Source organism: Mixophyes fleayi, chromosome 4 (assembly GCF_038048845.1).
Source record: "Mixophyes fleayi isolate aMixFle1 chromosome 4, aMixFle1.hap1, whole genome shotgun sequence".
Lineage (NCBI taxonomy): Eukaryota > Metazoa > Chordata > Amphibia > Anura > Limnodynastidae > Mixophyes > Mixophyes fleayi.
The window spans coordinates 33,725,915-33,749,431 of NC_134405.1; the positions used below are offsets into that span (position 1 = coordinate 33,725,915).

At 41.7% G+C, this 23,517-nt stretch overlaps 1 protein-coding gene across 1 annotated transcript in view; it reads right to left on the reverse strand.

Moving 5' to 3' along the window:
* The window catches only part of LOC142151175 (complement C3-like), a 102,006-nt gene that overhangs the window by 9,624 nt on the left and 68,865 nt on the right, over positions 1-23,517 (reverse strand). The window contains exons 24-37 of the mRNA XM_075206539.1: positions 23,106-23,195; positions 22,128-22,331; positions 21,954-22,029; positions 21,693-21,852; positions 21,110-21,205; positions 19,700-19,850; positions 17,446-17,609; positions 17,181-17,339; positions 9,400-9,459; positions 3,829-3,919; positions 2,931-2,982; positions 2,722-2,809; positions 2,251-2,340; positions 1,344-1,449 (exon numbers count right to left, since the gene is read on the reverse strand). Of these exons, the coding sequence (XP_075062640.1) occupies positions 1,344-1,449; positions 2,251-2,340; positions 2,722-2,809; positions 2,931-2,982; positions 3,829-3,919; positions 9,400-9,459; positions 17,181-17,339; positions 17,446-17,609; positions 19,700-19,850; positions 21,110-21,205; positions 21,693-21,852; positions 21,954-22,029; positions 22,128-22,331; positions 23,106-23,195 (1,587 nt within the window). The remainder of the gene's footprint in view (positions 1-1,343; positions 1,450-2,250; positions 2,341-2,721; positions 2,810-2,930; positions 2,983-3,828; positions 3,920-9,399; positions 9,460-17,180; positions 17,340-17,445; positions 17,610-19,699; positions 19,851-21,109; positions 21,206-21,692; positions 21,853-21,953; positions 22,030-22,127; positions 22,332-23,105; positions 23,196-23,517) is intronic.

Here is a 23,517-nt window from a genome sequence, read left to right on the forward strand (position 1 = left end):
GCATAGCAATAACCACAAAATCACCATTAAATCAGGAGTTATAGGTGGAGCTGTTGTGGTTATGTTCACTGTAAAATATGTTTAAGAAGTTGTCAGACAAGAGTAAATGTTCTGTGACAATGGATGTGGTATCCTTATATAGCTACATCTCTCACCAGGGCAGTATAGAAACATACTGGATATGTTGGGTATTTTTAACATCTTCTGCTGACCATAAATACAGTTCAGATATTGTGATTTAACAACCTTAAATTAAATTTATGTACAATTTCTTCACTTTTAACAAATTTATTTGCTTATATTTGATGGGTACGACAATGGGGTCTTAAATGGTGCTGCACTAAGCAGTTTTTAGTCTTAAATAGTGTCTTTATATAGCTTATATATATATATAATGGACATATGATGAAGAAAAACAATAGACAATATCAGATAGAACTTAATGTACTTCATTCAAAAAAATTAGATAAAAAGGAATCCTCTTGCAGATGTGATACATTTCTTAGACACTACCATAACACATCTGTGTCTAAAAAACTAGTACAGCTACATCCACAACACCTTCTTCTCACCCCTATAACATTAGGGAAGTCATATTACATATTCAGGCCACCAGATACCACCAAATATGTTCTGATTGAGATCAATAAACCCCTCAATGAGTCTTTCCAAAATAAGTCTATAAGTAGAAAACACTAAATAAAAACATTAGCAGAGCATTGAAAAATACTAATGAAATCTTGTTAAAATACAAAGAAAAATATAAAAACACGTATAACGTTAGTGATCCCATACCCATAATAGCAGATGATGAAACTCTGAGAAAAAATATTTGTGGTGCACCCAAATACTGGCACAAAACCAATATAAAGGAAACTTCACACAGACTATATATATATATATATATATATATATATATATTTATTTTTTTTGTATACTATTGACAGAATAATATTTTTTTTTGAAGATATTATTGCTGGTCATGGAAATTCTTTTTTCCTTTGTCGAAAAATTGTTTTTATTTTACTTTGTAATTTATTTTTAAACACTGCAACTTAATTAGACATTCTTTTTTGATGTTTGCCGGACCCTCTTTCTACACATGACTATATCTATACAGGATTAATCATCTGTTTTTTTTAACATTTATTCTTCAGAGCTGATAATAATTTTGTTTCACATAGTTTAGAGAGTTTAAAGAATTAGGTTTTACTACAGCTTGACCTGAGAAAGAGAAATGTTTTGTTGTTTTTTTTTCCACAAAAGTGATCAGTTACTTAAAATAAATAAAAATATCAACAAATACTACGTTATTCAGCGAGTAGATGTAATTAAGATGTTACCTAGAGCATAATATTCATATATGGTGACTTGTGCCGGCTGCAGGACCCCGACCTCAAAATTCTGGTGGATCTTAAATTTTAGACATTCGACCTCTGATCTGGATACCTACAGTTAAGGGATTGATTTCAGAAAGCTTAATAACATAGTCCACCAAATGCACTGCCCACAATATACTATACAATCTTATAATATTAAATTATTTGGCCCAAACACAGCAAGACAGGAGGAGACCCAGAGGGGAGAGAACAACATGATCAGCGCAGGACAAGAGAAGATATCTGAGCAAAGACCAAGAGCAGAAGGAAATATGAAAAGAACAAGAAACAGGAGCTGACCAGGTGTAAGATATGATAAAATCAGGAGCAGAACAGGATTGAAGCAGGAGAACTTCTAGGGCAGGACAGGACCACTGTAAGAGAAGATCAGAAGCAGGACAGAAGGAACAAAGAATGTGAACAAGAACGTTATCATCATCATCATCATTTATTTATATAGAGTCACTGATTCCGCAGCGCTGTACAGAGAACTCATTTCCATCAGTCCCAGCCCTACAATCTAAATCATCTAACATACACACAGACCAAGAGAGACTAAGGGCAATTTAATATCAGCCAATTAACCTACAAGTATGTTTTTGGAGTGTGGGAGGAAGCCGGAGCAAACCCAGGCAAATACGGGGAGAACATGCAAACTCCACACAGATAAAGTCATGGTCGGGATTTGTACTCATGACCCCAGTGCTGTAAGGGCAGAAGTGCTAACCACTAAGCCACCATTATTTCCTGATATATACAATAGAATGTACAACTTTCTTATAACTGTGCTTCATAATCTCTGGAGACATTGCGCATTATCTTAGTGTATAAACCCCACCTTGCTTTTCCAAGAAAAAAAATAATTCCTCACCTTGTCCAGGTACATAATCAGGGAACCTCGTTCAGAACGCTCAGTGTCCATCTCATACTTGGAGATATATTTGTCGACCCTATTTGTCAGCTAGACGGAGAATGAGGAAACACACAACAACGGTATAAGTATTCTATCACTCCTCTAAACTCTCTATGACTATTCTAAATCTTGGTGATACAGGGTGTAGAGACCGAATAAACTGGTTAGAATATTATCAATGTAGCTTGGTGTGTAATTAGTTAAAGATAATGTATCACTGATCAATGTCAGTTCTTTTTATTTTTTACATTTCATACACAGACTATTCTTGGCCTTCTATCTGACTCCTACTTAGTTTACAGCCTTGTGTTCCAGTTGTCCCAATACAGTCCTGGTACTACTGCTATAAATCTAGGAGCCCTAGGGTGCACATGTCTTCTCTAGTAGAATATGGAAACTTAAATTCTACTAAAGAAAATGGGAACAAACACTGTTGAGATCCCCCATGTCTGGTGTGAAGCCTGTGAGCAGCGTTAGGTCCACAATGGTCATCGTAGAGTCCGTAACTCCAAGGAATCTGCAATGAAAGGACACTGATGTTTCAGTAAACCTCGAAATGAACAGATAGGCACGACACACAATCTACGTCCATAAGTGAAACAGGCAAGAGTGGTAGCCCCAAAGTACTATGTTCTTACTTCATACAGATGTTTATGAACATGGTATTCAGGACCCCAATTGGCTTCTTAGCTGCAAGACATGAGAATGAACACAAATTAATTAGATCTCATTAAATAATCATTTATAGAGTGCCAACCAGTGGTGGAAGTGGGCAGGTGCATGGTGGAATTCCATACCGCCACTTCTACTGCCTTCCTTGTAAGGTTCCATTCTCTTACATTTCCCCTACCGCCTCTTCTAAATTTCCACGTTGACCACTTGTGCCAACACATTGGGAATGAGACGGCAAAATCAATGACTCAATTCTGGAATTGTTCACGGGGCACAGTGCTGGTATAAATAGTGTGGACAGCACTTGAATAATTGGTGAGGACACTGTTGCTATAAGTCATGTAGTCTACGTGTAATTAAAAATTGTTAAGAGTGGGAGGGGTAGAGTCTCACACCTCATCTTGGCAGCAGAAAACTTATAACCATCTCTGACAACACTATGATTTGAGCTATGAACTTCTTTATTTAAATGTGTTGACTGGTGTATGCATATCACTATCACCGCATTGTTTAGTGGAATACCTTGTGCTTCCTCTTAATACAAATATAGTCTTAGTGGTGTTGTGGGAAAAAGTTCATACTATTAGTTCCAGCCTTACTTTTAGAGAGGAGATGGTGCCACAGAGTCCTCACAATTATTCCTTGCCCAATTATTAGATGTAGCGGCTTGTAGATTAATCCGTGGCAGCGAGCACATATAAACAATTGGTCAGTGAAGTCATTATAGGACCATGGACCTTGCTGCAATTTTTAATTGAGGTTGCATAATATTTATTTATATTTCAAAAACGAGAGCTTAATTTAATCCACCCACTCCAGGTAACGGATAACTTTATTCAATTCATTATTAGATGAGATGTTTACCCTTTGGTGCATCTTGAAGGGTGACGGTAAAATCAAAATTTTTGCACGGGACGGCGCCGTCAGCCAATGGTACGTAATATGCAGACATTACCTAGGCAAAGCCAAGTGGTCAGATACAGAAATAAATGAAAAAAAATGAAGGCAAGAGTTAGTGTCAAGTAAATTAATATGGGCCTGGTTCATTAAGGCACGCGTTCTGAACGCAACATGCGGTTGGTCAAAAACTAATGCAAATCGGCTCTGCGTACTACTGAATTCAACAAGGAATGGATGTGAACACAAGACACTGCAGGATACATTCAATACTTATGTGGATTATAAATTTGTAAAAGAATGCGCAGATTTTTATTTTTTAATGTCACCTGTTAATTATATAGGCATTAGTGACAAACAGTAAAAAAAAAAAAAAAAGTTTTTTATATATGTTTATATTCATTAGGATGTTCTTAATGTCTAATGAATGTATAATAAATTTGCATACAAAGCTGTCATTGTTACTGATCAGGACTTAGACTAGCCCTGTAGCTGGAGCAAGAGATACGGCAGAAAAACAAGTAACAAGATGGACAGAGCTTGATTCGGATGTCGCTGTGTGCACTCGAGTTTGGCATGCCCCTACCACACATTGACTACGACAAAATGCCGCTTCCCTGCCACTATTCACTCCTCGAAATTAGCAAGGAAGGGTCTTTTGCGTTCAACGACGCAGCAGAAAGGACTACGTTTACTCGTCTATGTCCCGGTTCTGGACAGGCGCAGAGTGATTATGCTCAAAATTGGCAGATACGGGCCTTGATGAATCAGGACCTATATGTTTAAACCACACTTATTGCAGTGTAATATTCTACAAGATTAGTGTACTAAATAATCTTTGGTAGCATAACTAGGGATCAGAAGTGTAATATTGGCTACTAGATATATGGTATGCTTACCCTCTAACTATTTGTTTGGTTAAGAATTATATGACTTATTAGTGAGTGTGATTAATGGGTTTAATTCAAGAAAGTTATTACATGACTCTACGACCCTATTTAACGAGCAGTCAGGGGCTCTGTAAGCCATTGTGGATTTATTCTAAGTGTGAATTTGCTACAAGTGTATTAATAAATTTAGATGGCATATTAAGAGTTACAATAAAGAGTTGAACAGGAGGAGAACAGGAGGGGAACATTCTACCTGTAAAAACAGCTACATGAGGACAACAGTCAACAGTCAACTGTGAGCTCTGATATCCTCCACCACCTGCATTGTGCACTGCCTGCACACACCTTTGCACCTGCACTTTTATTATGACTTGTTGGTTTAATTTATGCTGTGACGGGGATTCCCACCTTCAAACCACACCTGCTGCTCCACTTACCCTGAAACTTTAACTGGCTCCACAGCTCCCCCTCACACACTAATCATACATAGCCATCTCAGTGCACCTCTCACTATGCCTAATGTTATCTAATCCGTCTCCACTCCTGCCTAATGTCACTGTCTAATCTAACTGTTTTTTACTCACCCATCACCCATGATCTCTACTGTTCTTACTACTTCCCATTCCCTTGCTGATCCTTTTAAATCTTTACTTCTTTTTTTCTATCCTACTACCTCTGCAGTGACTCACTTTACTCACCTGTCCTGTTCTCACCATTTCCTCACCTCACTTGTAACCTCTCAGTCCTTTCTTTCCGTCATACTTTCAATTGTCTATTCCACGCTTATCTCTAGCATTGTTATGTTTTGCTCCTCTCTCACTTTTGTCCTCTCCCTCTATTCTCATGATTCCCTTTTCCAACCTTACTATATTGTAAAACTTACCCACTATCTTCAAATATTCTCCCGCAGTGTAGAACGGCTCTGGAGAAAGTCACGCACTCATGCTAACTTCCTCCACTTCTAGTTCATACTTGCCTCTTACAGTTCTGCCATATCACTCTCTAAAAATTCCTTCTTCACGGCTCTCATTTCCTTCCAATACTCCAACCCCCATTGTCTTTTTGCCACCTTCAACTCCATCTACCCTCCCCCACTCCACTCCCCTTCACGCTCTCTGCTATCGACTTTGCTACTCACTTCACCTCTAAAATTGAGTCAATACGTCATGACATCTCCTCCCAGCAGTCCTTTCTTGCCGAACCCTCTCCCCCCACCCGACCCACTTTGTCCCCCCTCCCACCCGCCTCTGTGGACACCATCTTCATCCCACCCTCTCCACTTGCTAGCCCACCTTCCTTCTCTTCCTTCACTCTTGAATCTGCAGATGAAGTCTACACTTTTCTCTCCTCCTAACTTCCCCTCCAACTGCCCACAAGACCCAATCCCTCCCATCTCCTCCGCTCCCTCTCTCTTGAGGCCTGCTCCCACCTTGCCCACCTCTTCAAACATTTCTTCTCCTCTGAAATCTTCCCCTCTTCCTTTAAACATGCTCTTGTCTCCCTTATACTTATTAAACCTTCCCTTGGCTCTGCCTCTCTCTCCAATTACCGCTCTATTTCCCTCTTTGCTTTTGCCTCCAAACTTTTCAAACCGGTTGTCTACAACCGTCTCACCTCCTCTCTCTTCTCACTCACTCCTTGACCCACTCCAATACGGTTTTTGCCCCTGCACTCCACTGAAACTGACATCACTAAGGTCACAAAATGACTTTCTCTTCACTAAATCCAAAGGACACTTCCCCCTTCTTATCTTTTTCGACCTCCCTGCTGCCTTTGATACTGTTGACCCCTCCCTTCTTTTGCAAACTCTCAAATTTAGAAGCCTCTATGACACTGTCCTCTCCTGGTTTTCATCTTACCTCTCCAACCGCTCCTTTTAGTCTTTACACATGACTTCACATCCCCCCTCTTCCCTTACCTGTCAGAGTTCCCCAATCATCTGTTCTATGCTCCCTCTATACCTCCTCCCTTTGTTATCATCTGGTCCTTTGGCCTCCAGTACCACCTCTATGCTGATGATACCCAAATCTATCTTTCATCCCTTGACCTCTCCCCTTCCCTTATGTCTCGTGTCTTCTGCTGTCTCTCAGCCATCTCATCTTGGATGTCCCAACGCTTTCTTAAACTTAAAATTTCCAAGACTGAATTAATTGTCTTCCCCTCTTCCAGGGCTCTCCCACCTACCCCCTCTCTATTTCTGTTAATAATACTACCCAGCTTTCTGTCCCTCAAGTCCAATACCTTGGAGCCAATATCGACTCCTTTCTCTCCTATAAACCTCACATTCTGTCGCTACCAAAATCCTGCTACTTCCACCTCCGGAATATATACAAGATATGGCCCTTTTTCCCCATGGAAGCCACCAAAACTCTTATTAACTCTCTTCTAATCTCTCGCCTTGACTACTGTAACCTTTTTTTCTCTGCTACCCACCTCATTTTTCTCTCCCGCTGCTCTATCTCTACTGTCCCGCTCCTCCAGTCCCTACATTGGGTCACCGTGGCCTACAGATTTAAATTTAAACTCCTCACCCTCACCTTCAAAGCTCTCAATAAATCCCTCCCCCACATCTCCAACCTCATCTCTACCTACACTCCTTGCCGCCTCCTCCGCTCTGCCAATGACCGCTGCCTCACTACTTCACCGATCACTTCTTCCCACTCCTGCCTCCAGGACTTTGTCCGGGCTGCTACTCAGCTGTGGACTGATCTCCCACGCTCCATCAGGTAAGTCTCTACTCTCAAAGGTTTCAAGTGTGCCCTTAAGACTCATTTCTTTATTCAAGCCTATCAGTCCTCCTCCTAACTTTCTTGTCCTGGCTTTCTCCCCGAATCTCCCAGTTGTATCACCCTACTTATGTCTCCCCCTTTCATTTAGAATGTAAGCTCTCTTGAGCAGTGCCCTCTTTCCTTGTGTTCTCATTCTAATATTCTATCACCCTCTGAACCTCTTGACCTGCTTCCCTAGCCCTGTTTAATTAAGCTTAGTGCTACTTCCCGATGATTATAACCATCACTCTCACTCACTATCCCTCATATAATTTGATCTACATTACCATTTTACCTGTATTTTTATTCATTCAGTATGTCCGGTGTTAATATTTTGTTCTTCATGTATCATGTTATGTGTTATCACTGCTTTCTGTATATGTCATGTACGGTGCTGCGGACAATTTGTGGCGCCTTATAAATTTAAGATAATAATAATAATAATAATAACTCTCAAACGTCCACATTCAGGAAGGACAGCTCCGATATGTTGGCAAAGACCCACTATCCTGACTGTGAAGATCTATATCCAGACTCTCGGGATTGTTGGATAGTAAATATTGTCCAGTATAGTGGTAGTGGAATGCAAGAAATTTTTAAGGGAGTAGGGTGGAGGTGGACAAGCACTTTGGAAGCACTGGACACATCCCCCCAGAGGCATGAAACTCCCCAAAACTTGGTGTGACCATGCCTCTTTTTCCACATTGCCCTGATTGGGAGGTTAAACAATTTTCGGCAGATACCTTTGTTTGGAGTGCACTCTTCACCATCACACAGTTGAAGTAGACATTTTGAGGGTTGAATTAGCCATGATACATGACACCATTACACCATATTCTTTAATAAGCTTGTAAGAGTGCTTTTTAGGCTTTCTTAATTTTTTTTCCATTTCTCAAAATATACTTTATGGCTGTCACGTTCTACTGAAAATATTGTTATGACTTATTACATACAAAAAGTTGTATTTTTGTATAGAAAAATCTTTTTTTAAAAATAAGTCGACACTGGCCAACCTTTGGCTCTCCAGGTGTTGTGAAACTACAAGTTCCAGCATACTTTACCAGCTATTGGATGGCTATTGGCTTGCAAGCATGCTGGGGCTTGTAATTTCACAGCGTCAAGAGAGCCAGAGGTTGTCCAGACATGGTCTAAATCATGAGTTACATTCAAAAAGTGTATGTAAATGTTTTTGTACAGTAAAAAATAATTTTACTAAGTGTTTTCCTGCCAGAAATCCATTTAAGACCATGGGGTAAATGTATCAAGCTGAGAGTTTTCCGGCGGTTTTGAAGAGCCAATCAGATTCTAGCTATCATTTATTTAGTACATTCTACAAAATGATAGCTAGAATCTGATTGGTTGCTATATGCAACATCTCCACTTTTCAAACCCGCCGGAAAACTCTCAGCTTGATTCAATTACCCCCATATCAATTTTGTTCTTCGTTTACTTTTTTTGTATGCTTTCAGTTAAAAATAAAAACAACAATCACTGTGAAAGCCACTTTCATTATGGAATATTGTTTCTGGTGTAGATTTTTTTTTTTACATTTACAGTGTACCCAATGATATCATTTTTGGAGCTATCCTAATATGTGCCCATTTAGCCTCATTAGAAAATTGACATGATTTAAAAAATATTTAAAATGATTTAATGCTTTTATAGAATATGTCTCACAGTTAATGTAGCATTTCAGGTTAATAAAATTAGATAACACCCACTTTCTTCAGAGCCAGAGATACACAAGGCTCTATGTCATGTGGTTTCTGTTCTTTCTTTAATGTATTTTGAATTTATTTGCTGGTTCTGCAGACTCTGGTGCACTAATGATCACGTTAAGAAACAAATGGCAGCAAATGGCATATCACGTTATTACTTACTGTTAGGGTTCCCTGTCCCTTTCCTTTAGCAGTCACCTTCATTTTGTGTTTCATTTCAGTCTGAAAGGGAAAAACACATGTACTACATGTTATTTACACGCAATGCTGATTTCCGCAGAACATGGACACAAAGCACAAAAACAGCGACTCAATTCATATGCAACACCAAGAACAATGAAAGAGTCTTGAAAATATATTTATATCATACTTGCCAACTCTCCCTGAATGTTAGGGAGACTCCTCTAATAGGGGTGATCTCCCTCACTCCCTGAAGAGTCTGGCATTCTCCCTGATGCTGAGCCAGTACAAGAGGTGGTTGGCTTCACCATCTGTGGCAGGATGACATAGTTCAGAAATTGTGTCCTATGTCCTTGTATTGATGTCTATGGAGGTCGCCATTTTCATGGAGACCAAAATTTAATCAAAGACTGACAGGTAAGATGTGAAGATACCGGGTTTATCTGGCCCAGTGCTACCCAGTACCTTCTAGGATTCGTATGGTCACTCAGGCAAAATGCAGTTATAAAAATACAACAGTATATTTATTGTTATACAAACAACACTAGAATATTAAATACACACAGTAAATAAATGCCAGGCAGATTTACCACATCATCTATCCCTTACCCCAATAACTTAAGGAGATATAGTCACCTGCTGTCCAGACTTCATGACCCATGGATCCCTCTCAGCTGCATATATAGACTCGAGTTAGAAAACGACAATTCAAAACTCCATCTTGCACCTTCCTGAATGAAATCCAAGCATGAACACCCCTCCCCCCTGGAGTTGTTCCTTATATATCACAGGTCTAATTTCCACAGTCTTTCCCCTCCCTGGACAAACCCCTGCATCTATTCTACTTCCCCATTGGCCAGTGCAGGACTAGGGGGTTTGGACAGGGCAGTGGAGATGAGATGTCCTTTCACAGAAGCCCCCTGCTGGGATGCAGACAGAACGTCTGGACTAGTCCTAAGGAGAACAATTGATGCTTAATTGGCTTCCCCTACTTCCAAGGATAAGGTAGCAGTGAGCCCCTCCTAAAATTAACCCCTTACACTACTTTGTGATGTCACAGGGTCCCCAGCTGTTCCATGCTTCCTGTAGAGGAAGGAGGGGGGAGAATGAATGCAGCTCAAGCCCTCTCACCTGTATCCTAGACACCACCTGATCTTTACCCATAACCCTCCTGGTTTCAGTTTAAGGACAATGAATAACATTACTTCAAGTCATCAATATATAATACAAAATATACATATTTAAATTGAATTACAATGTCCCCTTAACCACATGTAATTGGACAATGCAGTTGTAGTCTGATGAGCTGGGGAAACAAAAGAAGGGCTATACAAAGTATTTGCTATAATTCACATATCACACTCGTTTTGTCACATTCCTCCCCTACTTTTTTAGCCCTTGTTTCCCAGTGGCTCCCTAGCCCCAAGTAATCATTTCTTCCAAGTCCAAAGTTTCTGGCCTGCTGTGGTTTCTCCTGGGTCTGATGGCAAGGTAGACAGCAGTACACAGTTCCTCAATCTCCCACCAGGGTCCCATGGCTGCAGGCATATCTTCCCACTCAGCTGGAGTGGGGGTTTATGCTGCCCTGTGTCATAAGATGAGACAACAATAAAACTGGGCCACTCCTGTGCACACATCCATGGTAGGAGAGTTGTAGTCCAACATCCCTTGTGTGCCTTATCCACCCTTAATTGCCCAACTGCAAATAGTCCCTTGGCCTGTCCTCTGTTTCTGGAGACCATGCTCCCCTCCCCCACATATTCAAGTGAAAACTGCCAAGTGGCAGGCAAACTTTCTGGCTCCTTGTCTGTTTGTTTCTGGCAAAGATCCAATCCCCCCTCCCCCAAACACTCAAGGGACAACTGCCCAGTGGCAGGCAAGCGTGGGGGCTCCATTAATTCTTTGCTTATGGGGAATCCTCTGTCCCCCTCCCAAACCACATGTGGGTGCCCCTGTAAGTATGTTTGTGTGCATCTCCCCTCCCCTGCTACCACATCCAACTGTTGCACTACTTCCCTCGCCTCTGGCGCATCGGGGTAGTGTGAATCCTCATTGGACACAGACTTGTCCTCCTGGCAGCAAAGCAAAGTGGATGGTCCAGTGCAGGCCTCTGGTATTGGGTCCTGGATTCCCAGATTTGGAGCTGGAGTGCGATGCATCAAAGCTGGTGGGGCTGGTGAATCTTGCTGTACTGGTGCCCTCTCAGACACCCACTCAGTCACCATCTCCTCATCTGCCAATTCTGCATAGGGGAAGGCATAAGTGTAATTTTCCCAGGGCCCCATGGTAGTGGCCTCTGACATGACAATTCCTTTATCCTCTCCCATTAATTCTGTCCTACAGTCTGTAAACATGATTTCTGCTGAGATCATATGTTGCGCAAGTTTATGATTCTCTTCTGTCACAATTGGGTAAAGCTGTACATCACTTGCCCCGGAGAGCACACATGCGGTATCCTGCGTTACTTCATTAAACAAATTCTTTTCAGGCACAACAGGGATGGATAACTGGTCTTTTCTGTAATTCTGTTCTAACTCAGACACAGTCTCAGGTTCCAATAACACTGGCAAATTATCAGAAGATGCTACTACATGGTACTTACTTGGTAGCTCTTTTCCATCCAAGTCACCAAATGGGAGAATTTCTCCTAATCCTTTCTGAGTAGTCAGAGGTACAACATCCTCACCAAGCAGTTCTTCTCCAGTCTCCCCCAAGATAGTAGCTTGGGCAACTGTATTTAATCCACTGGGATGGACCTCCCCCTGATTAACAGACTGAGCAGCCATCTTTTTAGAGTGTGATAAAAGATATTCCAATTGGCATTTTTCAGTATTCACTCGATAACACTGATCCTGCCACATTTCAGTGTCCGTAAATCCTTGCCGCCATACCTCATCCTCTGCTTCTTCAAAACTCTGTTGCAGACATTGCATTTGTTCCCAGAGAGGTATGTGGGGACCTAAAGTGAGCATCCATTTTCTATAAACACTAAAGGCATTGATGGGATTCTCCTGATCTTTTAACAAACGTTTCAGGATATCCATGTGTGTGCTGTACAGGTAAGGTACACCCCGGATCTGGCATTCCACTATCAGCTCCTCCATACTCATTGTCTCTAGTGGATCTGTAGAATCTGCTAATGGGACAGATTCTATTAATACATTTGCAGGGGATTCATCAGGCATGTCCCTGTGCTGTAATAGTCCATTTACGTCTTGTTTGTACTGCTGATTATTGTTGTATCTGGATTCTCCCTTGGCCAGATTCTGCATAGTACAAATAACTTCATGTGTAAAATCATCCCATGCTGGTTCATCCTGAAAATTACAGGCACTTGCCTCCTCTTTCAACATTAGGAACACATCCAACAGGTTCTCCAATTTCTCCTGTAGACTGGCTCCTTCCCACATAATAATCTTTGGGCACTCATCCCAATAATCCAAAATGTGCTGCATTGTGGTGGGGTGGTGCAACACATCCATATCCCCATCCTGCAGACACTCCCACAGTCCTTCATCCCAGTACACCTTTCTCCTGGTTGTACTGGACTGCTTCATCCCTTCCTTTGGGAACTTTTTCAACACTGGGCTGTGATCTGCTCTCTTGTTCCTAGAGCTCACACCCATTTTAATTCCAGGGATCACCTCACTGTGATTTCCTCTCTTTGAGACACGGTTCCATCTTCCGCTCTCCTCTGGCGGGGTGCGCTTCCCCTTATCAAATCGGCACTTAGGCGGCATCTTCCCTCGCCTAAAGCCCACAGCGCTTTTCGTGACACTTTCTACCTTAAAGCCTTTAGGAGTAAGTTCAGGATAATGTGGTAACTGGTTTCTAGTGCTAACTGCTTTGCAGAGCCCTGGAATGTATCACGATACAGTTCCCCTGCAGCTCTACCCAGAGAAGACCTGGGACTGAGTGACCCCACTGCTTGCCACCAAAAATGTGAAGATACCGGGTTTATCTGGCCCAGTGCTACCCAGTACCTTCTAGGATTCGTATGGTCACTCAGGCAAAATGCAGTTATAAAAATACAACAGTATATTTATTGTTATACAAACAACACTAGAATATTAAATACACACAGTAAATAAATGCCAGGCAGATTTACCACATCATCTATCCCTTACCCCAATAACTTAAGGAGATATAGTCACCTGCTGTCCAGACTTCATGACCCATGGATCCCTCTCAGCTGCATATATAGACTCGAGTTAGAAAACGACAATTCAAAACTCCATCTTGCACCTTCCTGAATGAAATCCAAGCATGAACACCCCTCCCCCCTGGAGTTGTTCCTTATATATCACAGGTCTAATTTCCACAGTCTTTCCCCTCCCTGGACAAACCCCTGCATCTATTCTACTTCCCCATTGGCCAGTGCAGGACTAGGGGGTTTGGACAGGGCAGTGGAGATGAGATGTCCTTTCACAGAAGCCCCCTGCTGGGATGCAGACAGAACGTCTGGACTAGTCCTAAGGAGAACAATTGATGCTTAATTGGCTTCCCCTACTTCCAAGGATAAGGTAGCAGTGAGCCCCTCCTAAAATTAACCCCTTACACTACTTTGTGATGTCACAGGGTCCCCAGCTGTTCCATGCTTCCTGTAGAGGAAGGAGGGGGGAGAATGAATGCAGCTCAAGCCCTCTCACCTGTATCCTAGACACCACCTGATCTTTACCCATAACCCTCCTGGCTTCAGTTTAAGGACAATGAATAACATTACTTCAAGTCATCAATATATAATACAAAATATACATATTTAAATTGAATTACAATGTCCCCTTAACCACATGTAATTGGACAATGCAGTTGTAGTCTGATGAGCTGGGGAAACAAAAGAAGGGCTATACAAAGTATTTGCTATAATTCACATATCACACTCGTTTTGTCACATAAGACAACATGACTTCAGTAATGGAGACAGAAATGTAAAAGACACTTCAGTCTCTAGAGATTCATTATCTGCTTTTTTTAACGAATAGTTGCCTACTCTCCCAGAATGTCCGGGAGACTCACGCATTTCCGGGCTTCTGGGAGAGCAGGGCAACCTCCCGATTCTCTCCCCCACTATAGATAAGTGGTGGGGCGGGGCCTAATGACGCAAATATCTACAGTAGAAATGGCAGATCTGTTGCTGGCTATAGCAGTGTGCTGGGGGAAAAATGTTGTGTGTATGTTCCTTGCAGGATAACCTCACCCTTTCAAGCACCTGTTATGGCCTATAAATTGATTTGAGCAGCTTCCACTTTTGTAAATATCATGTCATCTTAGCCTCGCCTCCTGCTGTAATTGGCCAAAATTGTGACAATCGTTTAGGGGTGGGGCCAAATGATGCAATTAGTCAAGCCTCGCGTCCACACACCCACTTCCACCGGGATCTCCCTGAAGCCAACGAGGAAAAGTCGGCACGTATGATTTATATGACATGATCCACATTATTATCATATTAATATCCAAGGCTGTTTTGGAAATTTTCAGTGTACAATTGTTGAGTTCTGCACTGTGTTTATAAAATCACGTCTCAAAGAATTTAGTTTTATGAATGGAGCAGAAACAACGGTCAATTAAATCTGCTGTGTGGTGAGGTTAAGGCCAAATTCCTCCAGCAAGGCATGTCAAATGTAAAGGTCAATTGCAGAACGAGGTGAATATATATCTTAGCTGGGGACCCAGGAACAGTAACATTAGCACTGCGCAAAACGCTTAATAAATACGTCTCAAAGATAAACTTAGTTTTTCCTAGGTTAGGTCCTCAGGCAGACCTAACAGTCCATGTTTTCCATTCTCCTTGTTGGAGCACAGGAATATCCCTTACCGACTGACACATTATTATAGTAATTATTTCACTTGTGACCTGGAAAACATGCACTATTAGGGCTCCCTAAGGACTGGATTCAGGAAGCTCTGAACTAACCCATCTTAAGCCATTTTCAGTATACACAGGTTCAACAGCTCTTAAGATGCCAGTTAAACACCAAGGACCTGATTCATTAAGGATCTTAACTTCTTATTTCAGTCTCCTGGACAAAACCATGTTACAATGCAAGGGGAGCAAATTAGCAGGGCCGTAACTAGGGCTGTGGGACAGGGGCGACCGCCCAGGGCGCAACGCTGAAGGGGGGCGCAATTTAGGAATATTTTAGGTTAATTTGGTTAAAATTGAGGGCTAGGGGGGCGGAATTTGTCTTTCTCGCCCCGGGAGTTAGAAATCTAAGTTACGGCGCAGCAAATTAGTATTCTGTTTTGCACATAAGTTAAATACTGACTGTTTTTTCATGTAGCACACAAATATCAACTTTAAATTTCAGTGTACAAATAAGCTATCAAGTAAAACAGTCAGTATTTAACTTATGTGCAAAACAGAATACTAATTTGCACCCCTTGTATTGTAACATGGTTTTGTCCAGGAGACTGAAATAAGAAGTTTCTTAAGTTAAGATCCTTAATGAATCAGGCCCCAAGTTGCATCCCCCACTCAAAATCAAGACATCACAACAGTCCCAAGAATGGATAGGGAGATATTTTAGGCCATGCCCCCTGAGCCACCCAGTCTGCTCAATGATCAACCAAAACCACACCAGATTAACCCAAACAATGCTCCAAAATTGCAAAACATCATCCCTAAATCATAACGCCCTGCCTGTTTTTCAGTAGCAGAAATAGAGACTGTCCCACTTATATCAGGGATTTTGGTGAATATGTGAATATATACATACAAGTAAAAATAGCTAGATATATCCATATTTATGCCTTGAGCTGAACTGTTCTACAGATAAGATTGCTCTTCAAAGAGGAGCCAGTGATAGTGGTTGTACAGGTCTAGAAATGACATTACAACATTCTTTCTTCAACATTTGAAGAGTATTTCTGGTGTTGAGTAGGGTTCACAGAATTCCCCTCTGTGCTTGTCTACTTACTTTTTTAAATAACTTACCTTCAGCGGAGGGCTGGCAAATTTTAGCCCGTGGGGCAAGACTTGACTCAGCAGCCTATTAGGAACATTTTAAAGGAGAACAAATGCTGGTGGCCCAGTGACCCAGGCCAAGGTAGCCCACTATGAGACTGGCACAGGGAACACATGCCCCCCTGCCCCTCTGCCCCCCAGCCTAGCCTGCCCCTGCTTACATTTGACCATATTGGGATTATTAATATAATGCGGGTTATGATGTACAAATAGGCAATTTAAGGTCTAACTTCAGATTAGATGAATATATAATAGTCAATTAATCAAGTTCCACCACACACTAGAGCTCCTTTCTTCTTGATGCTTTTGCATCAAGACTCAAAATGCTGATTGGTCGTTTCATCTTTTTTATTACTTTATGTGAATTGATTCCATGTGCTGGTCATGTTATATACATCTTTTTTTTATAATTGCAATTCCTAAAGGCTCTGGTCTCTTCCTCTCACTTGCATTTAGTGGTGTAGCTGAAGGTCCTCAGGCCTAGGTTCAAATTCTGAGCCAAAGGACCACCAGATAAGCAGTAGCGCCAATTCGACAGGTTGAGTAGATCTTTCTCTTGTGAGTGCTCGTGTGAGCGCTCAGCAGTGATATCATCGCACAGCGCTCCTGAACAAGAGAATCTCCAACAGCTGCTAAACCAGGATCGGAGGATCTAATTGCATTGGAGGATCACTGACAGATGTTCTTATACATTCGCACAAGGTAAACGTTTTCCTATATAAAGTGCAGATGATCTACTAAATAGTATATTCAGAGTAGGCAGCTTGTAGTGAGGTAATATACATGAGCTTGCACTCACCTTCTCACTGCGTTGGGACATGGCATTCGCTTTGTTAATCCTCCAGTTAACAGTCTCCCTTCTCCCTGGCAGAGCTAGTGTCACATCCAGTTCAATTTCATTTATAAGAGGCACGTGAATCTGGTACTCTGACATTGCCTGAAACACCATAATCGTGGCCTGGAACAAGAGGAGACAAAGCTTGATCCCAGGTGTACACAAGCTAAGTCAGCTCCCACCGTTCCACATTGTTGAAATGGACCAGAGGAACACAGTGAGACCTTACCTGTGTGGAACCATAGCCTCCTCCAAAGAATCTTTGCTCCGTCAACCACCTGGTCACAGGTTCAGCCAAGCTATAGTGGTTGAGCTTGAGAAGTGCAAGCAGTGCGTAGGATGTGGCTTCAATAATGTAAAGATCAGAGGAATAACCTGCCCAGTGGGTGCCATCTAACAATAGTAGAAATTCATATTAGATCATGAAATTAAACAGTAACAGTCTCCAGTTCTGTTATGGGACATTTTATATATCAGTTATGACTCTGACTGAGCCACTCAATTGCATCTTCTTCATTTGAGACTCTCAACTGTTGCTTTGCTGGATGTAAATTCGAGCTTACAATTACAAAGTGTAGGACTTATTTTTTAAAAAAGTAATAATTTCTGGTTTTCCTTTTGTGGAATGGTTTTTGAACAATCATTTTGCTTTGATAGGGTACTCGGTAATTTATGGATCGATGCAAAGGAATCTTCTCTCAATGTACTTTAAATTCAGAATCTGCAAAATGCTGCGGTGGCTGAACATTTTTAGGAAATGTGTGTATATTATTTTTATAATATCTTCCTAATGTAAGACAACGTAACATATATAAAACTGGCAACACATGCTGCGATATTGGCAAATGTGTGGCTAAACTAGACACTGATCTTTGGCCAGGATAAGGAGAACAAACAGAAACAAATGTGCCTGAATAATAGAATTCTCTACAGAGTTTTAACTTACAACGGTGCAGGAACAATAGTTTTGTCACCCTGAATAGGATTCCAATGGGCTAATAGAAAAGTGGGTCCAGAAACTGAAGTAGGTGGATTTAGATATTACATAGGGTTGGTATACATGTAACTCTTTTATTTTTGCATTAGTCTTCTGAATTTATGTGGTTTTTATTAGCTCACAGTAAATTTGGCCAGCAGTCATAAACCCGGCTTTATGTTACCATTAAATAAGAGCAGGATTTTACAAGGCAGGGGGATTAACAACTCCAAATTTGTTGCTTGCAGCACCTCATGATCATTCATCACCCTGATGGCCTATATAAACTGCTTTCTGGAGTCAGGAAGTATGCACCTCTGGCATATTTTTTCTCTTGAGTGTGTGGCGCTGGTCTTTGATATAGCTCAGCACCACACTTCCAGCCCATTGCCAACATGGAGGAGCAGCAGATGGCTGGAATAGTTCGCAGATCCAGCTGCTGCCCATCCACAGGGCCCTCTTAACAACATTTTGGGCCCCCGGGCAATGCAGTGCATCGGGGCCCCTATATATATATATATATATATATATATATATATATATAAAAGTGATTATATATATATATGGGCCCTTCAGCCCAGGGAGCCTGTCAGAGGCAGCTCAAAAAAAACAAAAACCTGAAAAAAAAAAGAAGAAAATACTTACCTTGCGGTCAGCTGGCAATCCAGTTCCCTCCCTGGTCTCCTCCTCCGTCGCGCTCCGCAATGGATGTCGGGCGGGCGTAATGACGTCATGCCCGACATGCACTGCCAGCGCCGCACGGTGGAGGAGACCAGGGAGGGAGCCGGATCGCCAGCTGACCGCAAGGTAAGTATTTTCTTCTTTTTTTTTTTTCAGTTTTTTTTTTAACTGCCTCTGACGGGCCCCCTGGGATGCAGGGCCCCCGGGCACCTGCCCATTGTGCCCAATGGGAAAGACGGCCCTGCCCCTCCATGTCAGAGGCGATGGCACATTATCTCACTCATTCAGTTTATAGCTGACTCCTAGGCCCTGGTGCACTAAGCAACCTCCTAGGTTTGCCTAGTGGTAGCGACAGCACTGCCCGCAATTCACTCACTGCCAGATTACCATTGTGTGTTGTCTGACCTGGCAGTGGAATGTCTGGCAATGGCTCTGCTTCTAACATACATGTGGCACTTCCACAGTCAATTTGCTTATCTGCTAGGATACCCATTTGTCTTCACCTTCCGTAATGCAAGAAGGGCCCAAAGTGGAATTCCTGGAATTTCAGGTATGCTGCTTTATGCAGTGTAAGGTCCTCCTACTACCCACACTCTATGTATAAGGGGACTCCCACAATAAGGCTTACCACCTCTTACCTTGCTGGGACCTCACCTAACGCTTGCCCTTGTAATGTATGGTAAAATATACACTTTAAATATGGAAGATGTTCAAGAAGTCCTACAGACAAGTAATGCAATATCTAATACATACTGTGGGAAATCTCACACACACACACACACACACACACACACACACACACACACAATAAATATGTAGAACGAACCGGTAGAGCTGGCAATCAGTTGATTGGAATTTGGGAGCTTTCCCAGCAAGGACAAAGCATAGGAGGTGATGCAGATAGTGTAAGGTTTCCTCACGGTCTTTAGCCGACCCTCCAAGTAAACGGCACTTTTATCCAGACTGGACTCGAGATCCTGAAGATAATGGGGAACAGGAGTCAGAGAGGGGAAATATACTTATGGTGGATTCTAGGGACCAGTACAATGACCTGTTTCTTGATCTTGCAGAAGCAGAAAAAACAAGCTCAATCTTCAGGAGAGGAGATGGCTTCAATGCTTGTTTTGTCTTGCCTCTACTGGTGAAAACTATAAGTCAAATCTAAATGTTGCAATGACTGGTAGGGCAAATTGATGGATGCTAACAAGCCCCAATCACATTGGAAGCAACAAATGGCAATATAAATGTGCATGGTAGAAACAGTAAAAATGTCACAAGAAAATCCAACCTACTTACACCTTAGGACCACTCCCTTTATTAATTTACATTTCTCTCCTAAAATACTGCTTGATTTAGCCTCATGTATGAAGGGAGGGTGGGCATCAAGACTATCTAACATGTATCTTTCCTTAAGTGTTTTTATATTGGTCCATGTGAGCCTAGAAACGCGCTGTTCCATAGGAAGCTACAAAATGCGTCTCATGAATTTGTAGGGTGAGCCACGATCTCCAGCACCTCTGAGGTCAAGTCCTTCTTCTTGGAGAAAAAAGATTGTTCAAACTGTTACAAAGCTGGGAATGCCTCATTAAATGGCCTCTATCCATCCACTTATCTCATAAAAATAATCTCAGCCTTCAAAGCATATTCTCGTTGTTTGCATGTGGGTGGAAAGTAGCTGCATTCACAAGCCTGATTACTTCTCAGTGTTGAATGTCCCTCACTCATCTATCTCCTCCCATTGACTGGTGTAAACTATTGCACCTACAGATCCTGCTATCTTGGCTCATAACCCTGTTTGCTTCCTTGTAACAACAGGTGCATTTTCGTAAAAGTAAGCACATGGCTTCACAAAGCAGAATATCCTTTTTGCTTTTGCACTTTGCAAGATCAGAAAGGAGCCTTACTAAGCTCTACTGGAGCTCCAAGTTTAATCATCGTTTCTTAGTACGGTTGAGACACTAGCTGGGCAGGGAAACGCATTGTGGGCTTCATTTAGAGTTTGACGTACGTCGATTTTGGTGACGTAAAATGACTCATTTCCCTAGAGCCCTAGCCCAAAAAAATGCCTCAGTGTCTAGGTTTTAACATATCCTAGACATGTAGCCCCTTTCACCTGGAGAGGAGTAAGTTGAGTACAGTTAAGACTGTAAATGAGGCCCTTTATGTACAAAGCTAAATAAAAGTCTGCTAAGTAAATAGTACTGCATGATGACACAGATAATAACATATAACTTACCGGGACTCTATCGTTGCAGTGACTCTTTGCCTCCACTAGGGCAATTAAGACAAATGCTGCCAGCGAGGCGTCAGGTTCTGTGTTTCCAGATCCACCCTACAGAGATAGGAAAGTTCCTCACAGACTAGTCCTAATGTTCTACCACAAAGCAATGTCTCCCTCCCTCGCCCTCAGTGTCACGTAACACATTACTTAATAGCATCCACTTTATTAATCAACCATCATATACCTTTACTGAACTATCTGCAAAACAAAGCTCAAGCCCATGGAACCATAATTCCTTTACTCTTATACGTCCCTCTGGAAATTCCCTCTATAAGTATTTAACACATTTGATCATAAGAAATATTTCTAGTCCCACAACCAAAGCACATCCCTTTCAGTCCCATGTCCACCATAACAGTGCAATTATTCAACTTTGTGTCTGTAGAGATGTCCACTTGGATTATCTGCTTCACCAACTCACAGCACTTCCTGTGATCCTCTCTTTGCCTTGCTCAAGACTACGAATCTACCTAAACTGAAGTCTCATTATTATTGGGATAATCCCATCACCCATTACTTCCTAAAATAGCAAACATACCACCATCTCCCCATGTATGACTGGGGCATCCTCTTTGAATGCTCCATTCGATAGCTGTTTCTCAGAAATTAGCCATTTGACGGCACCACACAGTACATCTTTGTCTATGTGAATCAGCTTGAAGGCCATGGAAAAGACCTTCACCACATAGGCTGTGAGCCTGCCGGAGAGCAAGAAAGTGTTGAGTGAGAGATGAAAAAGAAAGTCGGGCAAAATGATCCGTGATGTAATGGTGAGTGGTAGGACATATGGATCTCTCACCAGGTGCTGGAAGGTCGGTTTGTGAATGCTGAATAAGAGTGGTCAGATTTCCGATACACCAACTGTTGTACATATCCTGGAATACACAATCATGTTATCGTGTGGCTTTTTTCAAAGCTGAAGCCATCACCTCTCACCACTTGTCTTACTCACTTCACAACGCCATACACTCACCTAGGTTGATGTTTTTAATGGCCTCTTCTCTACGTTCTACTCCTAGTCTTTCCCACTGTTCGGTGACGTCCAGGAAACGGGTGGCGATCACAGTTGGGGTCATACTCATCATGTTCTGCTCTCCACAACCAGCAGGCACAGTGATTAGATGTTTCAGGTTAGCCCCATCAATGGAATTCTCCAGTGTCTCTCCCAGAAGGCTCCCTGACAGTGTAACACACATATTTTACATTAACATTGAGTATGGCTGAAAGAGATTAGATTTAGTCAACAAATGTCCAGATAGTGGTGTTCATTCACTGGTCTGAAGCTGGTTGATTGATGAATGACCAAAATTGGACAGTTTGACCACACAGTTGCAGGTCCAAATAGCACAGACCTGGATATTTGGCAAGTGAGCATAATTAATAGTATATTTATGTTTTCTGGTTAGTGGATAATAACCACATATTGCAATGGATGCATAAGAACCCATATATATATATATATATATATATATATATATATATAAAATGACAGGAATAAATGTATCAAACCTGCTAAAATGGAAAAGTGGAGATGTTGCCCATAGCAACCACTAAGGTTTCATCTTTAATTCATCTAGTACATTCTAGAAAATGATAGCTAGCATCTGATTGGCTGTTATGGGCAACAACTTTTCCGAAGGTTTGATGCATTTACCCCCATGGTCTCAACATATGTCACTTTGTAACAAATGACACACACCATTGATAGATTGTATACTGCTAACGCTGTTACAAAGAAACTGCTGTTGTGGGAAAGTAAGTGATAAAACAAATAGCTGTTTATATTTAATTTTTAAACTTATCCAATATATGAAAATTGATACATACTTTTTCCCAATGTCTGTCTACGCTTACAACACCAGAATGTTAAACTTTTATTTTTTCCTAATATAGAGCACAAGTTCCCGATGATCTAAAGGAAATTTCATGCTTGAACTCTTGCTCTTCATACCTTTGACACTGACATAGGTATCCGCCTCAGTGTTGGGGACAATATCTTTTGGTGGCACAGGTTCGATTGTTTCAATCTGGATTCCAGGAACTGCAAGAGGGCAGTGGTAGAAAAGACTGATTAGTTGTTTGGATGGTGGAACACACAACTTAGGATAATATAGGGAGAAGTAAGCAGTCAGAGATAGCGGATAGCATTCATCAGAAATCTAATCAGGTATCTTTGAGGATGACCAATAGAATGAGAAGGTTGTACTTATTCATTCTGGAACTACAGAGGTAGGACACGAGCAACTTCCCCTAATCTGTCCAGTTTCAAACGGGCTTTAAAAACCCACCTTTTTCTTAAAGCCTTCCAGTCACTCACTTAACTTCCTACCTTTTCTTCTGCCTCTTCCTCCCCCCTTATCCTT